We start from the raw sequence: 23,262 nt of genomic DNA, 5'->3' as shown, positions 1-23,262 counted from the left end.
ATTATACTTGATTGCTCGATTTGTTTTCTTGATTTTTATAGCTATATTCTGAAACGTCTAGAGATGAAATAATGCCTAATATTTGATTCAAAACAATACCGAAGGGGAAAGCAGGTGTTGGGAACCTGAAATAAGACTGACTGCGACTGACAACAGTTCAGTCAAACAATGGTCACATCAAAGTGCGTCACACACCCACCGACCACTGGGTGTTATTAACATCTGACATCATAAGAAAGTCTTAAAGCAAAGAAAAAGCTGTTATAAACGTGCACAAAAGGACAAGATGCTTTTAGCAAAATGTGGTTTGCAGTAGCGAAATAATGGAAACAACCCCAATGTCTATGAACGCAAAACCAGGTTTAAACTAGGGCAGCATTTTGTTCAACAGAGAATTACAGAATTAGCACAGAGAACAAACTCAGTGAGGAGTTCTCAGCCAGGGGTGATTCTGGCCCTGAGCGGACATCTGACAATGTCTGGGGATGAGTTTGGCTGCCATGACTGGGGTGGCAGTGGGGGTGCTACTAGACTCTAGTGAGTAGAATTGGGGATGCTGCTACACGGGACGGCCCCTGACAAAGAAGGAAATGGCTCAAAGTATCAAGAGGGCTGCAGTCTAACATCCCTCTATTACAGCGGCCCCCAGCCTTTAGACACCAGGGACTGGTTTCATGCAAGATAATTTTCCCATGGGCCGTGGAGGGGAGTGTGGTTTGGGGATGATTCTTGTAAGGAGCATACAACCTAGATCCCTCTTGTGTGCAGCTCACAGTAGGGTTCCTACTCCTGAGAATCTAATTCCACCGTTGATCTGACAGGAGGCGGAGCTCAGCTGCTAACGTGAGCGATGGGGAGTGGCTGTAAACACAGATGAAGCTTCACTCACTTGCCCACCAACCACCTGGGTGGTTGGTACCTAGATGGGGGTACCATCTGGGTGGGGGTACCTGGACGCTCTCCCTTTCAGTCTCTGTACTTTTCCATGCCCTCGACATTGATGTAACAGAAGGGCTGCGGGCAGCAGAGGTGGTGGGCAGAAGGGCAAGGCTGGGGCACTCACCGGCCCCCGCAGGTCGATGAGCTCCTGCCGCATCTGGGAGACGAGGGCTTCCTTGGCCACCAGGGCCCGGTGCAGGCGCTCATTGAACTCGATCAGCTCCCCGTGCATCTCCGCCACCTGCAACACACAAGCACCAGACGGTGAGGCTCGGGGGCAGACCCCCCCACGGCCCATCCCGCCTTCTCTGAGCCCACCACTGGTCAGCTGGCACCGAGAGGTTGTTGAGCTGGGAACAATGAATGCTGCTTCGTTATGGATCAGCTACGCAAATCCACCCGTTTAAGCTGAATATGTTTTTGATTTGGTGGAACTGAACACTATAGTATCAATGGTCCCAGTTTACAGTCCAGAATATGATTGTATCAGGTCATTTTTGGACCTGAGGCTTTTATTCTTAGGAACTGAACACTTGTCTAGCAAAAGCTTTCTTTCTCATCTGAGCTGTGCCTGTCAAGAATCCCCTGCTGATGGCACAAGTAGAATGGCTGACCACTTGAAAAAAAAAAAAACAAACACTTATTTGGCTGTAAAATTTATTTTTATTAAATTTATTTGGCTGTAACATTTGTTTAGTTGTGGCATGTGGGGTCTTTGTTGGGGTGTGTGGGTTTTCTCTCTAGGTGTGGTGCACAGGCTTAGAGGCCCTGTACCAGCTGGAATCCCAGTTCCCTGACCAGGGATTGAACTCGCATCCCCTGCACTGGAAGGTGGATTCTTAACCACTGGACCCCCAGGGAAGTCCCTGATGAACCATTTTTGCTCATGGAGGCTTTGGTTTTGAAAACCGAGACAACAGAACCAGAGCCTTGCTGAGGATGGTGATGGTGAGGGACACACCCGAGGCAGCACAGATGCCCTGTGGCCCCTGCTTGCTCTCTGCCAGGAAGACACCTGAGGCAGGTGTTGTTGCTTCTGCCACACAGATGGAGGAACGATGTCAGAGGAGTCTCAGGAGCAGGGTCAAGGCCACACAGCTAAGGCTGACTCCGGAGTCCTGGCTCTTGATCACTGGGCCACGTGCCACAATCCTGCCCCTCCACTCCGGCCTGCAGAGCGCCTACACATTTATCCACACTTCAATACTCTCGGCTGATCCCAAATAATAAATGGAGGTTGGGATAAGATAGCCTGTGACTGGTGCACAGAATCAATAACAGATCTTTCTGCATGTGACATACAAACGGAACAAGGATACCCTGCATGGTCAAAGCATACAGTAATTCCTCAGATTGTAAGAGTGATCTTGGGACTTCCCTGGCAGTCCAGTGGTTAAACGACCACACTTCCACTGCAGGGGATACATGTTTGATCCCTGGTCAGAGAACTAAGATCCCACATTCCATGTGATACAGCCAAAAGAAAAAAAATAGGTTTTGTTTTTTTTTTAATGATCTTATTGGGACCTATAATCAAGTTAAACTAATTTATTTTATAACATTTTTAGAGAAACGTGAGGTATAATCTTGCCATGCTCATCAGAAACCAGGAAAGATGACTTTGGCAAGTACCTTACAGAGAACACCACCCCCACCGAATGCAGAGGTCAAGCAGACCCCAGCCAGCCCCTGTCCCCCTGCCCCTCCTGAGAAATCACCCCTCCTATACCCAAGACTAGCCAGGGACTTACTACATTCAATATAATGTATAAATAGTATCAGAACATTTATAAGTACTCTAGGTGAAATATAAAACATACTGTTAGAATACAGAAGGGATATAAGGAGAAGTTTTGTGGGCAAAAAAGAGATTAACCTAAATCTAGATGCTTCAGAAGGAAGAAAGGGAAGCTGTCATTTTATTTTCCTGAATATAATATATATAAAAGGTAAAAGGCACAGGGAGGAAATACAGAAGATACTAACATTAGTCAAGGGATATTTTTTGCTTCCATTCTTTCTACTTTTCCTTACTTTCTTAATAATGAGCATTCTTTCATTTATCAGAGAGAATAACCACTCAGGCTCTTTAAAAGAATTAAAAATTCTTCATGTGCAACTCAAGGAAGAAGCCAGGTGCAATCAGCATGAAATTTATCAGGTTCCCAACTGCAATCCTGATGCTTCTATTAACGTGCTGGGTGGATCTTCACTCAGATGGCAATCCCTCTGTCTCCCAGGTGCCCACCCTATTCAAGCCAGTGAGAAACGCAAAGTGAAAATGGCGCAATAGAAATGGCCACACAATTAACTAACGGAGAATAAGTCACTGAGCCTTCGACCAACCTCGTGTGTCATACAGACCCAAAGTCAATATTCCCCAATTGCCTTATTTTCGTATAAAAAAGCTTAAGATGACCATCAGGCCTTTCACAAACAAATACAACATCACTAATACATCACTAATAATACCTACTTGATTCCTCCACATGCACAGAAATCATAACAAACCCTCCTCGAGCTTCCTTGGGGCTGAGAATCTATTTACCACACAGTAAGCAGGAAACACATACAACTGCCAATTCTGCTGCTAAATACCTGCTAATATGCCCCCACAACATACAAGCTTTAAATACATGTCACCATCATTTCCAAAGCAAAGTAGGGTTTTGCTTTGTGTTTGTGTTTTGTTTGGCAGTGGAAGCCAGGGTGTTAAAACAATTTTCCATAAATGCATAAAGCATTGGAACATCCCAGCTGCAAGTGGTATTTATCATGAACTGTCAAAACCCTGGTTCTATTTTGCAGCCGGAGAGTAACTTGACCACATCAGACAAAGCTTTCATCTCACTAGAGAATGGGGGGGGGAAATCCTGTGGAACCAAGGAGACAAAATTTGACAAACAGTTTCTAGCAGTCATTAAAACAGCAATGCTCATTGTTACTAAGCTAAGCTCTAAAACCGTGGATTTCTCCATTTCATATCCCCACAAACAGTTATTGATATAAACAGCTTTCATCTTACATAACCCACACTGAGCTTCCTATTCCTCAAATAACTCTTTCCAAACTATAGCATAACCAGAAATGAATTCGAGATTCAGAGCCAGCCTCAGAAGAGAAATGTGAAATCACAAATGGTTCCCATTATCATCAAAATAAAAGGCACAACCACTGCTTGCTGGAATTTCTATGAGGCTCTGAGGGCACTTACAGGTTGCATATGACCTTCCTTCCCTATTTCCAACAGCCGCAGGGAATGAGAGAGAAAGAAATGTCCCTCAATTCTTCTCTACCAAGGAGCAAGAGAGATCTTCCCAAAGCAACAGCTGATATTGTCACAGGCTGTTTAAAATCTTCAATGCTTCCCACTGCCCTAAAGATAAAAATCCATCTCCTTGCAGATCTGGCTTCAGCCTCTCTCCCTAACACCATCTCCTGCCCCTTCCTCTCGCGTTTTCTCCCCAAAGTCACTCAACCCAGCGGGGCTTCTACGTTCCATAAACATGCTGAGCTCTGGGAGCTCACCTTATGAACAAAGAGGAGAAAGACACAACCAGCAGAGGAAATGACAGGTGCAAAGGCCCAGAGGATGGCAGGAAAGCAGCCGAAAGAGGTGCTTTGAAAAGGCTCAGACTCTGCTGCAAGGCAAGCCTTGGTTGGCTCACTTAATGCATGCTCTTGCGCGAGTCACTTAACCTCTATGACCCCAAGGCCCCGTCATCCACAAAACGGGGATTAAAAACCACGCTCATGGACTTCCCTGGTGGTCCACTGGTTAAGAATCTGCCAGCCGACGCAGGGGCCAGGGGTTCACTCTCTGGTCTGGAGACAGCCCACGTGCTGTGGGAGAACTAAGTCAGTGAGCCACAACTACTGAGCCCGTATATATACCCTAGAACTTGTGAGCCGCAGCTAGCGACCCACCACTGCGACTGCCAGAGCCCGCACGCTCTACCTAGAGCCCGCGATCCACAAGAGAGGCCACCACAGTGAGAAGTCTGCGTGCGCAATGAAGAGCAGCCCCTGCTCGGGAAGCTAGAGAAAGCCAGTGTGGAGCAATGAAGACCCGGGGCAGCCAAAAACTCAGTTCAGTTCAGTCGCTCAGTCGTGTCAGACTCTTTGCGACCCCATAAACTGCAGCCAAAAATAAACTAATTTAAAAAAAGAAAGAAAACAACACTCATCTCACAGGGCCGCAGTGTGGATGAAATGAGCTGCGGCCCTTAGCAGGCTCAGTATTGTGTCCAAGCGTGGCAAAGGCTCAGTGGATGTGAAGTGGTTAGACATGGAGGGTGATCACGTCAAAGGGACATGAGAAAGGAGGAAAAGGACAAGCAGATTTCTGGAAGCCAAATGGAAAGGCGCCTCATGGGCCGTAACAAGCGGCTCAGAGGGCTGTGGAGAGAGACTCGCTGTCCCCCAGAGCGGGAGCATCACCCAGAGAACTGTTAACCACCCACCAGGCACTGTTCTCAGTGATGAGGCACGGGGAAGTCATGGGGCTTGCATCCTAGAAGTCAGACAAACTGGACTAGCACGCAGGGAGAGAGGAGGACTTGGAAGGAAGACGGGGTATCAGAAAAGGCCTCGTCCAGAGAAAACACTCAGGAGTCACTTCTCTGATGGGCCTTGACACATGCCAGGCAGCCCCCCACAGCTGATCCATGCCCTAAATCAGTCGGGCACTCGCTGTGTTCTGGGACCATCAATGCTCAGGGCTCTAAAAGTCAGCTGTGGGGCTTCCCTGGTGGTCCAGTGATTAAGACTCCGCCTGAAAAGGCAAGGGGCATAGATTTGATTCCTGGTCCAGAAAGATTGGCTCAGACGGTAAAGCGTTTGTCTACGATGCGGGAGACCCAGGTTCGATCCCTGGGTTGGGAAGATACCTTGGAGAAGGAAACGGCAATCCACTCCAGTACTATTGCCTGGAAAATCCCATGGACAGAGGAGCCTGGTAGGCTACAGCCCATGGGGTTGCAAAGAGTCGGACACGACTGAGCGACTTCACGTTCACATTTCAGAAAGATTGCACGTGACAAAGAACAACTAAGCCCACGAGCTGCAACTACTGAAGCCTGCAAGCCTCAGAGTCCCTGCTCCACAAGAGAAGCCCCTGCAGCGAGAAGCCCCCATGACTAGAGAGTACTCCCCCACATGGTGCAACTAGAGAGAAGACCCTCTGCTTGGTGCGACTGGAGAAAAGCCTGTGCAGCAACGAAGACCCAGCGCCGCCAAAAATAAATGAATAAAGAAAATAACACCATGCATGGCTCCCAAGCTGTGTCTGGAAGGTGCACAACTCACGAGCTAATAACGTGTGACTGCTTATCAGTCATCATTTGGGTTTCACCCTTTGGGCTTGAGAGAAGAGGGGAGAAAGATTTAAGAAGTTTAAGTCACAAGACTGTTTGGTAATACATGTCAAACTTTTAAAATCTCTCACCTTGTGGCTTAGCAAACCCCTGCTAAGGAGTATCCTGTGTCTCTACCTGTGCTCAAGCAGTTTAGCTCCAAATGGCTGGAGTCCACCTAAAAGCCCAACCACAGGGCCTAGTGAAATCTATCAGGCTCTGCTGCTATCCCCCACTTCCCGCTGCTTGGCAGACATCACTAGTCAATCAGGGCTTTCTTCCTCAAGAAGACACTCAGGCACCCCTAACCAATCGATCAGAGTGCTAGCCTACAGGATGACACCTATTTAGTATTCCTGGCAGAAGGGGCTGGGGGAAGGCGTCAGAGAAGGTGACGTCTGAGCTGGGCTAAATATGAGGCCTTTATAAGATGATGCCTTTATAAGATGCATTTATAAGATGATGCCTTTGGCGCTTTAAGAGGCTGAGCAATCCCTTCCAGCTGGAGCATCAGGGAAGATGCTCTCTGAAAAAAAATGTGTCTGTGAAAAAGCTCATAAGTCTGTGAAAATCCCAGAAATTATCATAATGACCTGCCAAATGATGAAAAGATTATAATTTTTTTTTTAAATGCCTTTGGCATTTCCTTTCATATCACAATGTTCTATCTAATCACATTCAAGTAAATCTTGCTTCACCCCTCCTCTGGCTACTGAATTAGACATGTCCTGATTAATTAAACCAAGATACCTGCAGTTTCCCAGGTGGTACTAGTGGTAAAGAAGCTGCCTGCAATGCAGGAGATGTAAAGGTTCTGTCCTTCGGTCAGGAAGATCCCCTGCAGCAGGAAATGGCAACCCACTCCAGTATTCTTGCCTAGAGAATCCCCATGGACAGAAGAGGCTGGTGGGCTGCAGTCCACAGGGTGGCAAAGAGTCGGACAAGACTGAAGCAACTTGGCATGCACGCACCCCCAAATTTTAACAGCAACTGAGACTCTTCAGGCCACATTCCCAAACTCTCAGAGAATACTGACTTGATGTCTTAGAATCTACCTCGATTTTATAAAATGTGCAGGCTGTGTGTGAGTCCCACTGACAACGGCTGTGGGGAGAGACCTGGAACCTTCTACTGTTGTGAGGATACTGCAACCGCCTTTGAGAGAAAAAGCCCTCACCAGTGCCTACCTGTCTTCAAGGGTTTTGTTGTTGTTGTTGCTGTTTTTGATGTGGACCATTTTAAAGGCTTTACTGAACTTGTTACAATATTGCTTCTGTTTCATGTTTTGGCTTTTTGCCCAAGAGGCATGTGGGATCCTAGCTCCCCCACCAGGGATGGAACTTGCCCCTCCTGCATTGAAAGGTGAAGTCTTAATCACTGGACCACCAGGGAAGTCCCTTAACACACCTGTGAACACCAACTATACATCGGGCCTTTTCCGGGCATTAGATCACCCAGCTCACATGACCCTTGCCACCCTCCTGTGAGTGGCAGGGCTTCTTACACATGGGGGCCTTGAGGCTCAGAGAGATCAGGAAGGCATCAGAGTCAGAGCCAATGCCTGTGTCCTCTGCCCTCCCCCCTGGGGCACAGCAAGGAGCCAAGCCCTTCAGGGGTTAAGGAGATGAGCCAGTCCCACAGAGTAAAGGGAAGCAGCCCAGCGTGGACCGGTGGCTCCCAAAGCAAGCTGACAGACACTTGGAGGGCTTCTGAGAAATACAGATTTCTGGGTTTCATTCCCAGAAAGGCTGATTCAACATGGAGGAGTCCACAGTAATACTTTTAAAAGACCCTAGTGACTGTGATGCTCAATCAGACTTGGGAACCACTGGCAAAGACAAGGGGGGAAGAGAGTTCACACACAGATGTGAACTACAAGCTTTTCAGTTCAGCATTTGTAGAATCGGGAGGTCACGGAAGCTTCTCCACTTGTCAGCTCTCAACTTCTGGATCCTCAAGGAGGTGGACAAAGCCACGGCCAGAGAAAAACCGCATCTAGCCTACAGGCCAAAGCCAGACAGCAGAGAGCGCCCCGGGCAGAACGGTTCCTCCTGCAAAGGCACAGGAGCTCTGCAACAGCGCTGCCTGAGGGCGCCAGGAGTGGCAGCTGGGATGTCAGCTGTCTGCTACCCATCTGAGGCAAGCACAGAAATTCATAGTAAGCATTTCAAAACACTTGAAGCCATCTCATCTTGGTATGAAATCCAGGAATTCCACAGTTTTTCTAGTTTTGGGGGGTTTTGTTTGTTTTGGGGTTTTCTTTCACATTTTACAAAAGTTCCAGTCTGTAATGAATTAGAAATACTAAAAAAAAAAAAAAAAAAAAAAAACCCAGGTTATTCACAGATAGTTTGAGGAACACCTATTTTAAACAACATCTTGCATTAAATAATTATTAGAAACAATGACTAATAATAAGGATTTTTAAAAGCCAAAATATGGCCATTTTTTGGATAAACTTTGTAAAGAGAGTAGAAAGGAAAAATGAGAACCAATGTTATCAACATCTATTGGTCTTCAGATGTATTTCCTCTTACAGTGTCAATGTAGGCTTGAAGACTAAGAAAATCACAAACGTTAACTGAACAATACACGGACAGACCTAGCCCAGGACACAGGCATCCTCAAAAACTTACAGTTGATGGCTCAGTAGTGAAGAATCCACCTACCAGTGCAGGAGACATGGGCGCCATCTCTGATCTGGGAAGATCCCACATTCCACGGAGCAACTGAGCCCGTGCGCCACAGCTACAGAGCCCGTGCTCTCGAGCCCGGGAGCCGCAACTCCTGAGTCCACCACAGCTACAGAGCCTGTGCTCTCGAGCCCAGGAGCCGCAGCCTCTGAGTCCGCGTGCTGCAGCGACTGAAGCCTGTGTGCCTGGAGCCTGTGCTCCGCAGCAAGAGAAGCCACTGGGACGGGAAGCCTGTGCACCACGGTGAGTGGCCCCCACTCAGCCAGAGAAAAGCCCACACAGCAATGAAGACCCCACACAAGTAAAAATAAAAACCATACTTGCCCTTGCCTCTCTAAGACTGAGTGTTTCCTACAGCCGCCTGATCACGTCTGTTTCCCAGAGAAGGAAGGTAAGGTTCAGGACCTCAGCAGCAAACCAAAAGGGAGGCAGGAGAAGGTAACACCCTGCTCAAGGCCACAAAGGAAGCAAGCAGCAGAAAGAAGTGAAAGTGACAGTCGCTTAGTCGTGTCCGACTCTTTGTGACCCTATGGGCCATAGCCCACCAGACTCCTCTGTCCATGGGATTCTCCAGGCAAGAATACTGGAGTGGGTTGCCATTCTCTTCCCCAAGGGATCTTCCCAACCCAGGTCTCCTGTGTTGGCGGCCAGATTCTTTACCAGCTGAGCCACCAGGGAAGCCCTAAGCAGCAGAACTGGTTTTCAAATTTCTGGGTCCGGGTTCTGAGGCAGGCTCTCTACCCTGCCCCTCTGCATACACCGTGACCAAGCTGCTGAGCTGGCACCTCCAGATGCCAGAGGACCTGGAGGAGGCGAGGAACCTGGGTTGAGCACTGAGAGCCTCACCACACACATGCACACCCCTGGAAGAGGCACCGTCTCTGGGTGTGCCTGAGGCCTAGTCTGGCTTAGCACAGACCAGTCTGCCCAACACCCCCCGAGTCCCCGAGCAGACCCTGGCAGTACAGGAGGGAACACCCAGAGTGAATAAGAACCTGAGCAGAGGCAGCCCAACTGTGGGACTCAGGGTCCCAAAGAGGAACCCAGCAACTTGGCTGGCAGCCAAAATGAGACTTGTTCTTTGCGTCATACACAGGCACTGCGGAAACCAGCAAAGGAAAATCCAACCGGAAGACGCTCCCAGGCCAGTGAGGGACACCTGGGGACGTGCAGCGTCAATGAGCCATCTAAGCGAGGCCGCCTCTGATCAGGCGCAGAAAGATGACGGTTGTAGAGGTTAAACTCGGGTCCCATCAATCTGCTGTCAGGCGAGCTCCGACTCCTGGTACCCTTTCTATAAAATGAGGGTCTTATGCCCTGCGGTCCAGGTTGTCATGAGCAACAAAAACATGACGAGAGTGTGGGCAGCACCTGGCGCCTGCCACAGGGTGTGATCCTGAATTCATCCCAAGGCACACCTCCTCTGGCCAGCCAGTGTTCCAGGCACTTTACAGGAGAGTGTGCCATGGCCTGGAAGGTTGAGCTTTATGTCCATTTTACAGATGAGGAAAGCAAGGCTCAGCAAGGTAAAGTGATGGTTCAAAGCCAGTTTGACTGAGGGGTGTGAAATGGACTATTTCCTGCCACACCAATAAACAAGGATGTCATAGCCATCCGTGATTCCGGCCCTCCGAATGTGAATTTCTGAGCCCCAAGGGCACCCAGGGAGAACAATTCTGGGTACCAGACAGCCATCTGAAACTCCCTACAGCGAGCGGTGAGCAAGGAACTACAGATGTGGAAAACCAAACCAGAGAGCTGAGATACATATAAAACAGATTATTTCAGTGAGCCCAGACTCCTGCATCTTCCCATAGAAAGGCACTAAATCCCTTAACTTGAAATATCTGATTTTCCTTAATTAACAATAAGCTTTTAATGTTCAGACTACCTCCTCCTTGTTACAAACTTCTATATAACCTGACTCCTCCCCCATTCCTGCCCCCTCAGAGCAGTTCTCTCAGCGTCACTTGAGATGCTGGATGCCAGGCCTGAAGTCCTAAACTTCCCACCAAATAAAACCTAACTCTCAACTTCTAGGTTGTGATTATTTTTAAAGTCGACGTAGGCTCAGGGTCTTGCATCTCCAGAGTCTCCCCAGTTTTCCCGTGCCCTCCAGCCCGCCCTGCACTCTGATTCTGCTGTGGGGCCAGCCCCAGAAAGGCAGGCAGGTAAGGCAGGGCGCTGGGACCTCTGGATATCACACTGCCAAGCCACCAAGCGACAGGCTCACCGGAAGCTGGGGGAGGGCCAGTTCCATCCTCAGGTGCCCCCCGGACAGCGCCACGTGGGCTCCACCCGCAGAGCCGCTGAGATAAGTTCACACTGAAGAGAGACTCCCTCCCTTTATCTCCTCTGTGTTCAGGAAGTTGAAACTGAGGAGGGGATGCTTAAAAACATTTGCCTGGGATTATGGTTTCCTGAGGGAGAAGGAAATACTCAGAACACTCAGTACTAACAAATTATGGGACACCTCTGAGAACAGATGCTATGTACCTAGTGTGGCCCCATCCTCAACACTGGCCCTGGTTTCCCCTGACACCCAGCCTTTCAGAGAACACAGCAGGCAAGCTGGGAGGAAGGCCGCACACAGCAGCAGCCGATAACCTGCCCAGGTGACACCTTCTCTTTCCTGCCTTCCACAAACGGCCCTTAAAGAGCAAAGGCAGGACAGACAGAAATGACAATAATAAAAGAGCAGCCAGCCCCTTTCTGGAGGTCATTTGAGACAGATGAGCGAAACAGAGGGAAATAAAGCAAACACAAAACCGCTGAGTTCTAGCACTCTGCTGAAAGACATGTTCTCATCAGAAGAACACAAGAGGCATCGCACAGCTATAGAGGTTTTTAAACAGGTTCCGTCAACTTTCACACACCCTGGGACTTCCCTGACAGTCCAGTGGTTAGGACTCTGCAATTCCACTGCTGGGGCATGGGTTCAATCTCTGGTTGGAGAACTAAGATCCTGAGTGATGCAGCCAAAAAAATAAATAAATAAATGACACGGCCACCCATCCTGGTGAAGCATGACCAGAGGGGCTGCACAGCCTGGCGTTTAAGCACAGACTCCAGAGCCCAGAGTCTTGGGATTAAAAACCACCCTCCCTCGCTTCCTAGCTGTGACTCTGGGCATACAGCTTACACCAGCCTTGGCCTGGAAACCCAAGTTCGATCCGTGGGTCGAGAAGATCCCCAGGAGAAGGGAATGGCAGCCCACTCCAGTATTCTTCCCTGAAGAATTCCATGGACAGAGGAGCCTGGCGGGCTACAGTCCACGGGGTCATAAAAGAGTCTGACACAAAGCAGCACCAAGGAGAGCACGCAGTGTCACTGGTCCCGCAGAATCTACAGCCTCAGATCTTCAGCTCTGTCCCCTCTGTCATCTCCGTCACCCCAGTCTTGGTTGAGAAGCCCCCCATTTCCCACTGCTCTCTCATCGGCCCCACATACAAGCTGACACTCAAATGGCCTACCTATGACCCAAACTTGAGCACATCCCTTCTCTGCTTAAAACCTCTCACTGATGCTGACAAAGAAAATGACCAGAGGTCTGCAATTTGTTTCCAAATGACACGAAGGTCGAGGCATGGTGTACAGTTGGCCTTGGGAACTGGAGCCACCTGAGATGATGTGATTCATAGGGGTAGGGACATGACACTCTTCTGCCCATATTAAAATTCTTCCATAACCCAAAGTTTAAAGATGTCTTTCAATGGATTCCCATGAATTTCCCTGGCATGGTATACAAGTGATAGGAAAAGGGGGAAGGGGGGAAGAGGCGGGAAGAGATAGGGAAGGGAGGAAGGAAGTAGGAAGAAATATTTCAAAGGAAAAACCGACACTGACCACATGAGATTACATGCTGCACCTCCACCTCCCTCCAGGCACATCTCCTGGAATCTTATCTACCCTTCAAAGACAAACTCACATCTCAGTTCTCCTTACTCCCCAGATCTTTTGACACATGTATCCATCTTCTCCATAAACGATTCCTCAAGAGTGTAGGAGCAGTTACAGTTTCACGAGCACTTACTTATTTTCTTGGGCTCCAAAATCACTGCAGATGGTGACTGCAGCCATGAAATTAAAAGATCCTTGCTCCTTGGAAGAAAAGCTATGACCAACCTAGACAGCATATTAAAAAGCAGAGACATTACTTTACCAGCAAAGGTCCACCTAGTCAAAGCTATGCTTTTTCCAGTAGTCAAGTATGGATGTGAGAGTTGAACCATAAAGAAAGCTGAGCACCAAGGAATGGATGCTTTTGCACTGTGGTGCGGGAGAAGACTCTTGAGAGTCCCTTGGACCACAAGGAGATCCAACCAGTCAATTCTAAAGGAGATCAGTCCCAAAAGTTCATTGGAAGAGCTGATGTTGAAGCTGAAGCTCCAATATTTTGGGCCACTTGATGCGAACAGCCAATTCACTGGAAAAGCCCGTGATGCTGGGAAAGATTGAGGGCAGGAGCAGAAGGGGGTGACAGAGGATGAGATGGTTGGATGGCATCACCGACTCAACAGATGTGAGTTTGAGCATGTTCTGGGAGTTGGTGATGGCCAGCGAAGCCTGACGTGCTGCAGTCCATGGGGTCGCAAAGAGTCGGACACGACTGAGTGACTGGACTGAACTGAGCACTTAACTCCATGTCAAACGCTCTCAGGGCCACACCAGCCACAGCCCCACAGGGGCCTGGTGACGGGCACGTGGGCCTAACAAAGCTCCCACGTGGTCCCCAGAGCCACAGGCCCTTAGACATTTCACCGGATGCAAACCGCTGCTCCATTTTACCGGAGAGGAAACTGAGGCCCAAAGCAGCTGGACTATTTGCTCGTGGACCCACGGAGATGAGGGCACTCAGGGACACCTCCACCCACACTTATTCTGTTACATGAGCCCCACCCTCCGCCCCACCGCCAGGAGGAGATGTGGCCTGGTGGGGCAGCCTCTGCACACAGCAGCACGCAACGCAGCTCCCCAGGCCTGTCCTGGAGCACAGGCTCTCATCCAACTCCATGCATCTTCCGGGGACTAAGGCCAAAGCCACTGGCAAAACCAGACATTTCCAGGGCTCATTTCTGCTGGATCAGTGAAGGGCAGGAGGCCACAGAAGGGGAGAGGGTGAAAGTTCCTTTCTGTAAACACAGCAGATAATGTTGTTTGCCTGGCATCATACAGTGGTCGTAATTATAACCCATCCCCACTACAAAAGCACTGTGCTCTGCCAGGCTTGTGAAAATGGATCAAGGATTACTTTGAAAGGCTCTGCTGGCCTCTTCTTTCAAAAGCACCTTTGTTACAGGCTTGCTCATGGAGGACAACTATTGATTTCCAGGGATCGTGGACTTGGAAGGCAGCTCAGTGCTGGCCTCATCTACCTGTCCAGCACAGGGGGCCTTCTCCAGCCTTCTAGTGTTGAGCGGGGGGAAGAAAGGGAGAGGCCATCATCATCAAGAACACACACCTGCTGAGCACACACCCTGGGACGGACCCAGTCCCCAGCAGCGTCTCTCCATGAGTTCATCCACATGCAACCTTTCGAGGCCCAGCCACAGTGTTCTCTCTTCTTCAAAATTCACCAGGGATTCCCTGGTGACTCAGTGTAAAGAATCCACCTGCTGATGCAGGAGACATGGGTTCGATCCCTGATCTAGGAAGATCCCACATGACTTGGAGCAACTAAGCCCGAGCACTACAACTACTGAGCCTGTGCTCTAGAGCCCAGGAGTGGCAAACACTGTCCCCACGTGCTGCAGCTACTGAAGCGAGCCCTAGAGCCCTTGCTCCACAACAAGAGAAGCCATCGCAATGAGAAACCTGTGCACTGCAACCAGAGAGCAGTCCCACTGCTCACAACTAGAGAAAAACCCACACAGCAGGAAAAAAACCCAGCACAGCCAAAAATATATGTATGTTAGTCACTCGGTCGTGTCTGACTCTGTGACCCCATGGACCGTATAGCTTGCCGGGCTCCTCTATCCACGGATTTCCTAGGCAAGAATCCTGGAGTGGGTTGCCATTTCCTTCTCCACAGGATCTTCCCGACCCAGGGGTTGATCCTGGGCCTCCTGCATTGTAGGCAGATTCTTTACCAGATGAGTTATCAGGGAAGACAACCAAAAATAAGTAAATAAAAACTTTTTTAAAAGAAATTCATCTTCAATATCCAAAAACGCTCAAAAATTCACTCATTCAACAAATTTCTATTTTGCATTGACCAAGTCCTGTACATCTACCAAGTACTACAGACACAGTAGCAAACGAGAGAGAGAAATCTCTGCCTTGGAGGGGGGTCTCCATTCTAGCAGGAGCACACTCCCACCAACCCTGACAAGGAGGTTCAGTCTTAGTCGAGGATCACGAGTTAAGGGCCCGGGCACTGAACCCTGAGTCCACGCTCACCGCCACCACAAGGGACCGCCTCTTGCCTCGGGGGTGGTTCATTTATAAAGCTCCTCCTCTCTGTAGTTGCATCTGGAATGACCTCCTTCACCCATACAATCATTGGCTTGTGTGCCAGGTGCTGTCCTGGGTGCTGGACATCAGTGGTGACCCTCAGGGAGCTCCCAAGATGCTGATGGTTCCTACACAGCATGACCAATGTGCCAGCGGAACACACTGGGGTCCTGGGGGCATGACAGAAGGCACTCAGCCTTGGGGGCTGGATCCCAAAGACAGTACCCAAGGTGAGGCTCGCGGGGTGGGAGGCCGGCCAGCAGGAGGCAGGAGAGCCAGTTCACACCCAGGCCCAGCTGCTCCTGGGTCCCAGCACTCCTGTGCACCCCGCTGGGCTGGGCTGTGCTCAGTCATGTCCAACTCTTTGTGACCCCACACACCGTAGCCCATCAAGCTCCTCTGTCCATGGGATTTTCTAGGTAAGAATACTAGAGTGGGTTGCCATTTTCTACCCAGTGCCCCAGGCTCCTGGACTATAAAGTGGGGACCCACTGTGCTGGTGGGTGTGAGACCCTGATGGGACAAGAGCTGACCTCAGAGCCCCGGGCTTGCACACAGGCAGGACAGCTTATTCTCATTCCTAAGAACCAGACACCAGACCTCAGAAGTTACATAATATCACAGACCTGCCACTCGCTCCCCCATTCAGAGGTTTTCTCCAGAAAATATTTCACCCTCAAGGGTTGTTTTTACATTTATGGTGCAGGGTGCTCTGGAAAGCGCAGGATTTCATATAAAAATGTAAATCAAGAAATTATGTGGTTCTTTGTCACATTCTAACGTCTTCCAGGAGTCAGGGGAGGCCAGTGCATTTTTAATCACATTCCTTCGGAAGGAATACAAAGCACCCTCCTGAATATTTTAAACAGGGCTCAATAAATTACGTCCAAGTTTCCAAAGGAAGACAGTAAATGAAAAACATTAAATTTTATGAGCACCAGAAAATGTTTTTCTCCCTAGATGGTCTCTTTCTCATACCGAACAGCACTGACTTAAAGCCGAGAAGAGCCCCTCCAGGTAGCGACCACCTATCTTCTCCAGAATGGAGGATAGACTCATTCGCGCAGTGAACTGTGGACATGGATGGCTGGACAGAAGGATGAAGGCGGCTCAAGTCCAGGTGGGCAGTGTGGACCTGTGCTGGAGGATGAACCTGGAGCGCCTCCCAAGTTGACGGACATGGACTGCTCTCCAACACTTGCGTTGTCAAAGAAACAGAGTCCTTGCCGACAGCAAGTTAAACAGGTGATGTCTGGCCTAAAAAATTGATTGCCCTCCCACTTGCAAAATGACTCAGCCCCAAAACACTGGGGAGACACTGAGGTAGAAATCTACTTATGCCAAGAAGCAAAACCCGTCAGACACTAGGTTTGAAAACACACTGAATGTTCTCCACCAGCCTTAGAGGCTCCTCTGGGAACGGCTGCAGAGAGAACACAACTTTGGCTCCAGGACGCAGCCCATCGGGCTGAAGCAGCTGAGAGCGGGCCGTGGAAGTTCCCCTCTGCTGTTACTCAGCCCCAAAGACTGTCACTCAGCACTGGTTTTAAAGAAAGATCTGTCTGCTTCCTTGGTGCTCGTATTCTGAGCACTTGAGCTGGACTGTTCCAGACGTGGGATGAGTGGCAGCAGCTGAGTCAGGACTGGCAACTCCAGGTTCTTCCAGGAGGTCACCGTCCTTACATTGCTGGACGGACCCCCCCACAAAACACATCACATCTCCACTAAATGCCTGGGCGAATGGGCTGGGAGATGCTCTCGAGCTTTCTTATTCAAAGTGAGATTTTAAAAGCCTCCTTAGGGTATTTACATGAAAAAGGAGTGGAGATTTCTGGAAAAAGAAGCTGGTGGCCTCTGGCTCCTGGACCAGTTTAGGGGCTCCAGAGGTACAGTGGAGGAGTGTGAGGAGACAAAGGTGCAAAGCAGGAGGGAGAGGGGAGAGGACTCTGGTCCTTTGCGACTGCTTCCATGTGCTGGAGCATGCCTCACCTGCAGCTGCCTTCTTCCGGACATTTTGGAAAGGCGGAAAGGTCAAATTGGTGGCTTAGGGAAAGGGAAGCTTTACTGGGTACTTTAAAAGATCGATATCTCCCAGTTTGGGGAGCAATGTGGCACTGGGACATGAAGGGGCCGTTTGAAGAGAAGACAAATCTAGATTTGCAACCCATAGTTAGGGAGCTTGGGATGGACATGTACACCCCACTGTATTTAAAACAGATAACCAACAAGGACCTCGTGTATAGCATGGGGAATTCTGCTCATATTCTGTAATAACCTAAATAGGAAAAGAATTTGAGAAAGAATAGATGCTTCATGACTGAATCAGTGTGCTATACACCTGAAACTAACACAACACTGATAACCAACTATACTCCAAGATGACCAACTCAGGGGACATGAGTGAGCAAACTCCAGGAGACAGTGAAGGACAGGGAAGCCTGGCGTGCTGCAGTCCACGGGATCACAAAGAGTCAGATACGACTGAGCGACAGAACAACAACTCCAATATACAATAAAAATTTTAAATGTAGCTTTAAAATAAGTAAATAAACACAGTTGGATTCCAGCTCCATCACCCTGCTAGCTGGGTGACCTTGAACAGGTGACATGACTTAAGCTCAGTGTCCTGTGTCTTTGTCTATAAAAGGGTCTAATGCTACCGGCCGCCTCAGCTAGTTCAGAAGATAAAATGGGAGAAAAAATTCTCCCAGGCCTGGCCAAGGCTAGTGCTAAGTGAACGCTCAGCCCCTTTGCCTTCTGCAGCCTCTTCTAGTACCAGCCCTAGGGGACGGCTGCAGGAAGACGTGGCTTCCTCATACCTTGATGTTCCACCTTGAAAATGGGACATCCAAGCACATGTCACCTGCCATCCCTCCAGAAGACACAACGCAAAACGAGCGTCAGGAGTTTAAATGCAAACCCTGGATAAAGAAAGACAGAGTCTCTTAATATTGACGTGCATGCGTGTTCAGTTGCTCAGTCGTGTCCAACTCTTTGCAACCTTATGGACTGTAGCCCGCCAGGCTCCTCTGTCCATGGGATTTCCCAGGTAAGCACACTGGAGTAGGTTGCCGTTTCTTTTTCCAGGGGATCTTCCCAACCCAGGGATCGAACCTGCGTCTCCTGCATGGGCAGGCGGATTCTTTACCACTGCGCCACCTGGGAAGCCCCCTAACACTGATCCCTGTCCTGTAAGAGGACAGCTTTAAGATACCACAGTCACCAACACAAAGAGCAGTCAATGGGAAGCGCCAGCGTGGCCAGGCCAACCTGAATGACGGCGTCACACACACCAGGTGGTGCGAACAGAGCTTCATGTCATGTCACCTGCTACAGGAATTTTTTTTTTTTAATTCCTGCCAAGAACGGCTCTGCAGTCAGACTTATTTATGGCTCCCATGCCGCCTCGAGATGCTGAGCAGACTCTATTTTGAACACCTTCTTTACGTGTGCAACACTGAGTTCCAGGCCAGAACTTCCTCCCTAAAGGCTGGAAGGACACAGTATTAAGTCATTCCAACCTTCTGTTAGTTGTTCGAGGAGTAATCGGTGCCTCTGGATCTCTGGCGATGGTCTAATTTAATTTGATTTAAAATGAAAATATTATGCTTTTCCATCTCCCTCAACACCAACCTGATTCTTCCTCAAAAGCAATCATGGTTTAACAAAGACAGACAGTGCCCTGGTCACTGTTACACACTCAGACCCAGACGGACGGTCTTTGTCGGTCTCAGTCCACGGGAGGCAGGAGAGGGTGGAGGTGGTGAGTCCCACAGCCTGGGTTCATTCCTGACCTTTTTTCCTTCTTTTTTAGTTAGTTATTTTTGGCTGTCCTATGTCTTCGTTGCTACAAACAGGCTTTTCTCTCGTTGCAGTGAGTGGGGCTACTCTCTAGCTGTGGTATGTGCGCTCCTTGTTGCAGTGGCTTCTCTTGGTGCAGAGCACAGCCTCTAGGGCACACGGGCTTCAGTAGTTGCAGCGTGTGGGCCCAAGAGTCGTGGCTAGTGGACTCTAGAGTGAGGACTCAGTAGCTGTGGCTCACAGACTTAGTTGCCCCGCAGCCCATGGAATCTTCCCTGACCAGGGACTGAACCCTGCATTGGTAGGCAAATTCTTAACCAATGAACCACCAGGGAAGGCTAGTTCATTCCTGATCTTCCCTGCTGAGAGGTTTATGAGTTTGCAATGAATCTTGCTGGGACTTCTTCATCAGTAAGAGGCATGATCACAGTGACCGTCTTAAGGGGCTACGCTAAGAAATCACGGAAATGGTCTGGCTGAGGTGCCCAGCACACCGGCCGGCACAAAGTGAAAAGGCAAACAGCATTAACTGCTACAATATTGTGACTACTGAACGGCACTGCTTGTAGCCTTTTTGGATGGATGAATTGAATTCTTACACTCCATGCAGCCACAGTTCCAGGTGAAATTAATGATTCTTTTCCACAATGGGAACACACACACACACACCTGGACTCCCAAGTCCTCGAGGATCTATAGCCTGGCCATCAGAGACATGACTGACCACGGGAATCCCCAAAGGAGCCGCACCTCCATGGGGCACCCCTGTGGGAAGCACTGCTGACCCGACCTGGCTCCCTCTCCCCTGCTGCAATTCAAGTCATTCCCCAGCGAAGAGGTCATGAGGCGTCAGTCAAGCAACCTCTCAGGCATCTTGGCAGATTTCATTTTCTGGCACAGATTTGCTGAACGAATGACACGCCTGAAAGTTTCCATATGAAGTCAAACTGGAGAAAGCGTTGCTTTAAAAAGCCTGGGCAGCAGGGGGCTTCCCTGGTGGCTCAGTGGTAAAAGAATCCACCTGCCAAGGCAGAAGACCACAGGTTCGATCCCTGAGCCAGGAAGATCCCACATGCCTCGGAGCAACTAAGCCTGTGGGCCACAACTGAGCCGGTGCTCTAGAGCCCAGGAGCCGCAGCTACTGAAACCCATGGGCTCACAACAAGGGAAGCCACCGCCGTGAGAAGCCCAGGCACTACAGCTGGAGAGTAGCCCCGTTCACAACTAGAGAAAAGCCTGCACAGCAACAGAGAAGAGCACACCCCTCCCTAAAAGAGAGCCTAGGAAGACTGGATAACGTATAGTGGGAGGGGAGAAGGAGACGGGAGCAATGCCTTGAGGGATCAGGGGGCAAAATCAGAGAGAGAAACTGGCCAGGTGGGCTAGAGCTGTGGCCAGGGAGGCTCTTAGATATGGGGCAGCCGCTGCTCAGCCCTGGGCGAGCACACACCTGCTTGCTGCTGGATTGCTCCGTGTTTTCCAGATTTTATGGGAAATTCAATGGTGGGTTGCTCAATATCATCAATAAATTCAATCTTTAAAATGGCAGGAGCCAAAAGAAACGGATCTTTGGGCTTGACACGGCCCAGTTGGCCAGATTTTGATCTCTGGTTTAAAGGAGTCCCACAAATGAATTCCACTCCAGTGGCCCGCTGGAATGAAGGCCCGCTCCAGTATTCTGGCCTGCAGAATTCCATGGACTGCTTAGTCCATGGGGTCGCAAAGAGTAGGACATGACTGAGCGACTTTCACTTTCACTTCACAAATGAATTCAACTTCGAGGGAAGGAATCTGCTGTCATCAGAACCGTGTCCGCTTTCAGCCATCTGCTGTACAGATCGAGATTAAATGAGATAATTTGTGTTGAGTTCTTTATGCAGGGCCTCGCATATGGTAATGTCCAAATGTGGCTTAGTAATATTTTTCCCTGAAGTGGGACCGTCTACAGAGGAGGAGGGAACTTCACAGAAGCCCAGCCCAGACTCCAGTCTCCAGGGAGTCTCCATCAAAAGGCCATAAACAAGCAACTGCGGGGGAAGCTGCTCCAAGAAAAGAGGGAGGGTTCAACTTCCTTCTAAAATCCCCCTCCCAAAGCTCTTCAGACTGCCTACGGTTTTAAATCAACATTCATCATTTCATTACACTTGTCTTCAGTCAAAACTTGGAACTCTAGAGGGGATGGCTTCCGAGGGGACCCTGTCTTTTGAAGCATGGTTTCCTATTTGTTTCCTTTAAGCTGAAAGCAATGAGCCATCTTTATTTTTCTTTCTAAAAGGCTACCCCAAAATTAAACAACTGAGATATTTAACAAATCGGCCATCAGCTACAGCAGGAAACAAGGATTCCCGTGAGGGTGCGCTCAGAGCCGTGAAACGACAGAGACACACAGGGAATGCAGAGGGCTGCATGCAGCGGGGTCGACAGCTGCTCCCGCCACTCTACAGGACTTCTGAGAACAGCCGGACGGGACTTGGCCAAACCTGCTCTTTTCTCAATCAGCCATTCAACACTGTGGGTGTTGCAGCTCCCTGCTCCCACCCAGGCACCCAGGCCCCCCCAAATGAAGGCTCTGTGGGGGATGGGGGTTGTGGTCCAAGTACGACCTGATCACCTGCTTGGAAAGAAATCCTTATGGCTGATGCAGTGCCCTAAAAAAGAACCGACATCCTGGAGTCAGACAGAACTGGATTTAAGCTTGGACTGTGAACCCCCAAAGCGAGAGAGCCTTTTGTTGACAGCTATGTGCAAAGGTGCTGGGGCCATCACAGGTGCTTGATAAAAAAAAAAAAGCTGCTGAATGAATGAATGAACCATCAAACTCAGAATGCAACACTTCATCATCGCAAGTCACGGGTCACATTATTGACTCTCTCCGACCTTCAGGCTTCTTGTCTCTCAAACTGGAAAACCATCACCACCGTCCAGTGACCGCACACATGGCGCGCAGCGCATCAGAGGCGTTACCATCCGCACCCCACCCTCCCTTCCTCCACCCGCCCATCTGCTCCCAACTTGGGCAGGCACCCAACAACAACGTGAGCAGGGCTCACATGGGGGCCTTGAAGTTGGCCCAGGGGAGGAGCTGGCTAGGAGCAGAGGCTTGAAGCTGAGGCAGACATCGTGAGGAGGAAAGAGAGCCGGTGAAGCCCAGAGGAAATAGTAGAAACGCAGATGGAGCTGTGAGCACAGAGGAGGAGAGCAGGATCTGCAGAATCAAGGGTGGGAGCAGGGGAGCAACAGAGATCAGGCTGCAAAAGTAACAGAGAGATGGGGGTCCATCCAGGAGCTAGAGATGCGGGCGACCTCGAAAGGTGGGCCTGAAGATGGGAGTTCTCGTGAGCCAAAAGCATTTGCCAAAGGACCAGAGGCTGAGGGGCACAGCCATCCCACCAAGCACCAGGTCCTTCTCAAGCTTTGTGGTCATGGCTTTAAAACCACATCAGGACTGGGGGAGATTTGCTGGCATCATCCAACAGGCAAAAGGGATATACAGAGAGTAACCCATTTTTAAAATATCACCAATAAAACTGCTTTAACAAGACATTCATAACAGGCGTGACACTAATGAGCCATCTTGGTGAGAAGCAAATGTTAATTTGCTCAGAATCCAGGGAAAATGATGGCATTTCAAGCAGGGGAAACCCATGCAATCATTTGGCAATGAGGCCAGGACATGCATAAATGTGTGCACAGGTACACAAGCGCACACACCCCCTGCCTCACCATTCCAAGCCAGACTAAAGCCCGTCTTCCCCGATCCCCACTTCCTTTCTAAGGCGAGTAGAAGAGTAATGATATGTTAACAGCAGCAGTAACAACAACAAAAGTAACTAACACTTATGCTGTAAATTATTTAATTCTCCAAACACAGTGTAAGAGGTCTTCTGTGAGGTCTCACAACTGTGGGGACTGTTGTCCCCAGTTCACAGATGAGAAAACTGAGGCTCAGAGAGGCTAAGAAACATCACGATCACACAGCGTATCTGTGGGGCATCTCCTTTTTACTTCATGGGGCTGTACAG

General features: G+C 49.5%; 1 protein-coding gene across 2 annotated transcripts in view; it reads right to left on the bottom strand.

Moving 5' to 3' along the window:
* Window positions 1-23,262, bottom strand: part of SNX29 (sorting nexin 29) — a 603,176-nt gene that overhangs the window by 235,853 nt on the left and 344,061 nt on the right. For both annotated transcript variants that reach the window (XM_018040633.1, XM_018040634.1), the window contains one exon: window positions 1,064-1,180. In XM_018040633.1, coding sequence (XP_017896122.1) covers window positions 1,064-1,180 — 117 coding nt within the window. The remainder of the gene's footprint in view (window positions 1-1,063; window positions 1,181-23,262) is intronic.

The sequence above is a fragment of the Capra hircus genome, chromosome 25, assembly GCF_001704415.2.
Source record: "Capra hircus breed San Clemente chromosome 25, ASM170441v1, whole genome shotgun sequence".
NCBI classification, from domain to species: domain Eukaryota; kingdom Metazoa; phylum Chordata; class Mammalia; order Artiodactyla; family Bovidae; genus Capra; species Capra hircus.
Note: the sequence above shows the minus strand (reverse complement) of the source record. Positions and strands in the feature narration are given on the sequence as shown.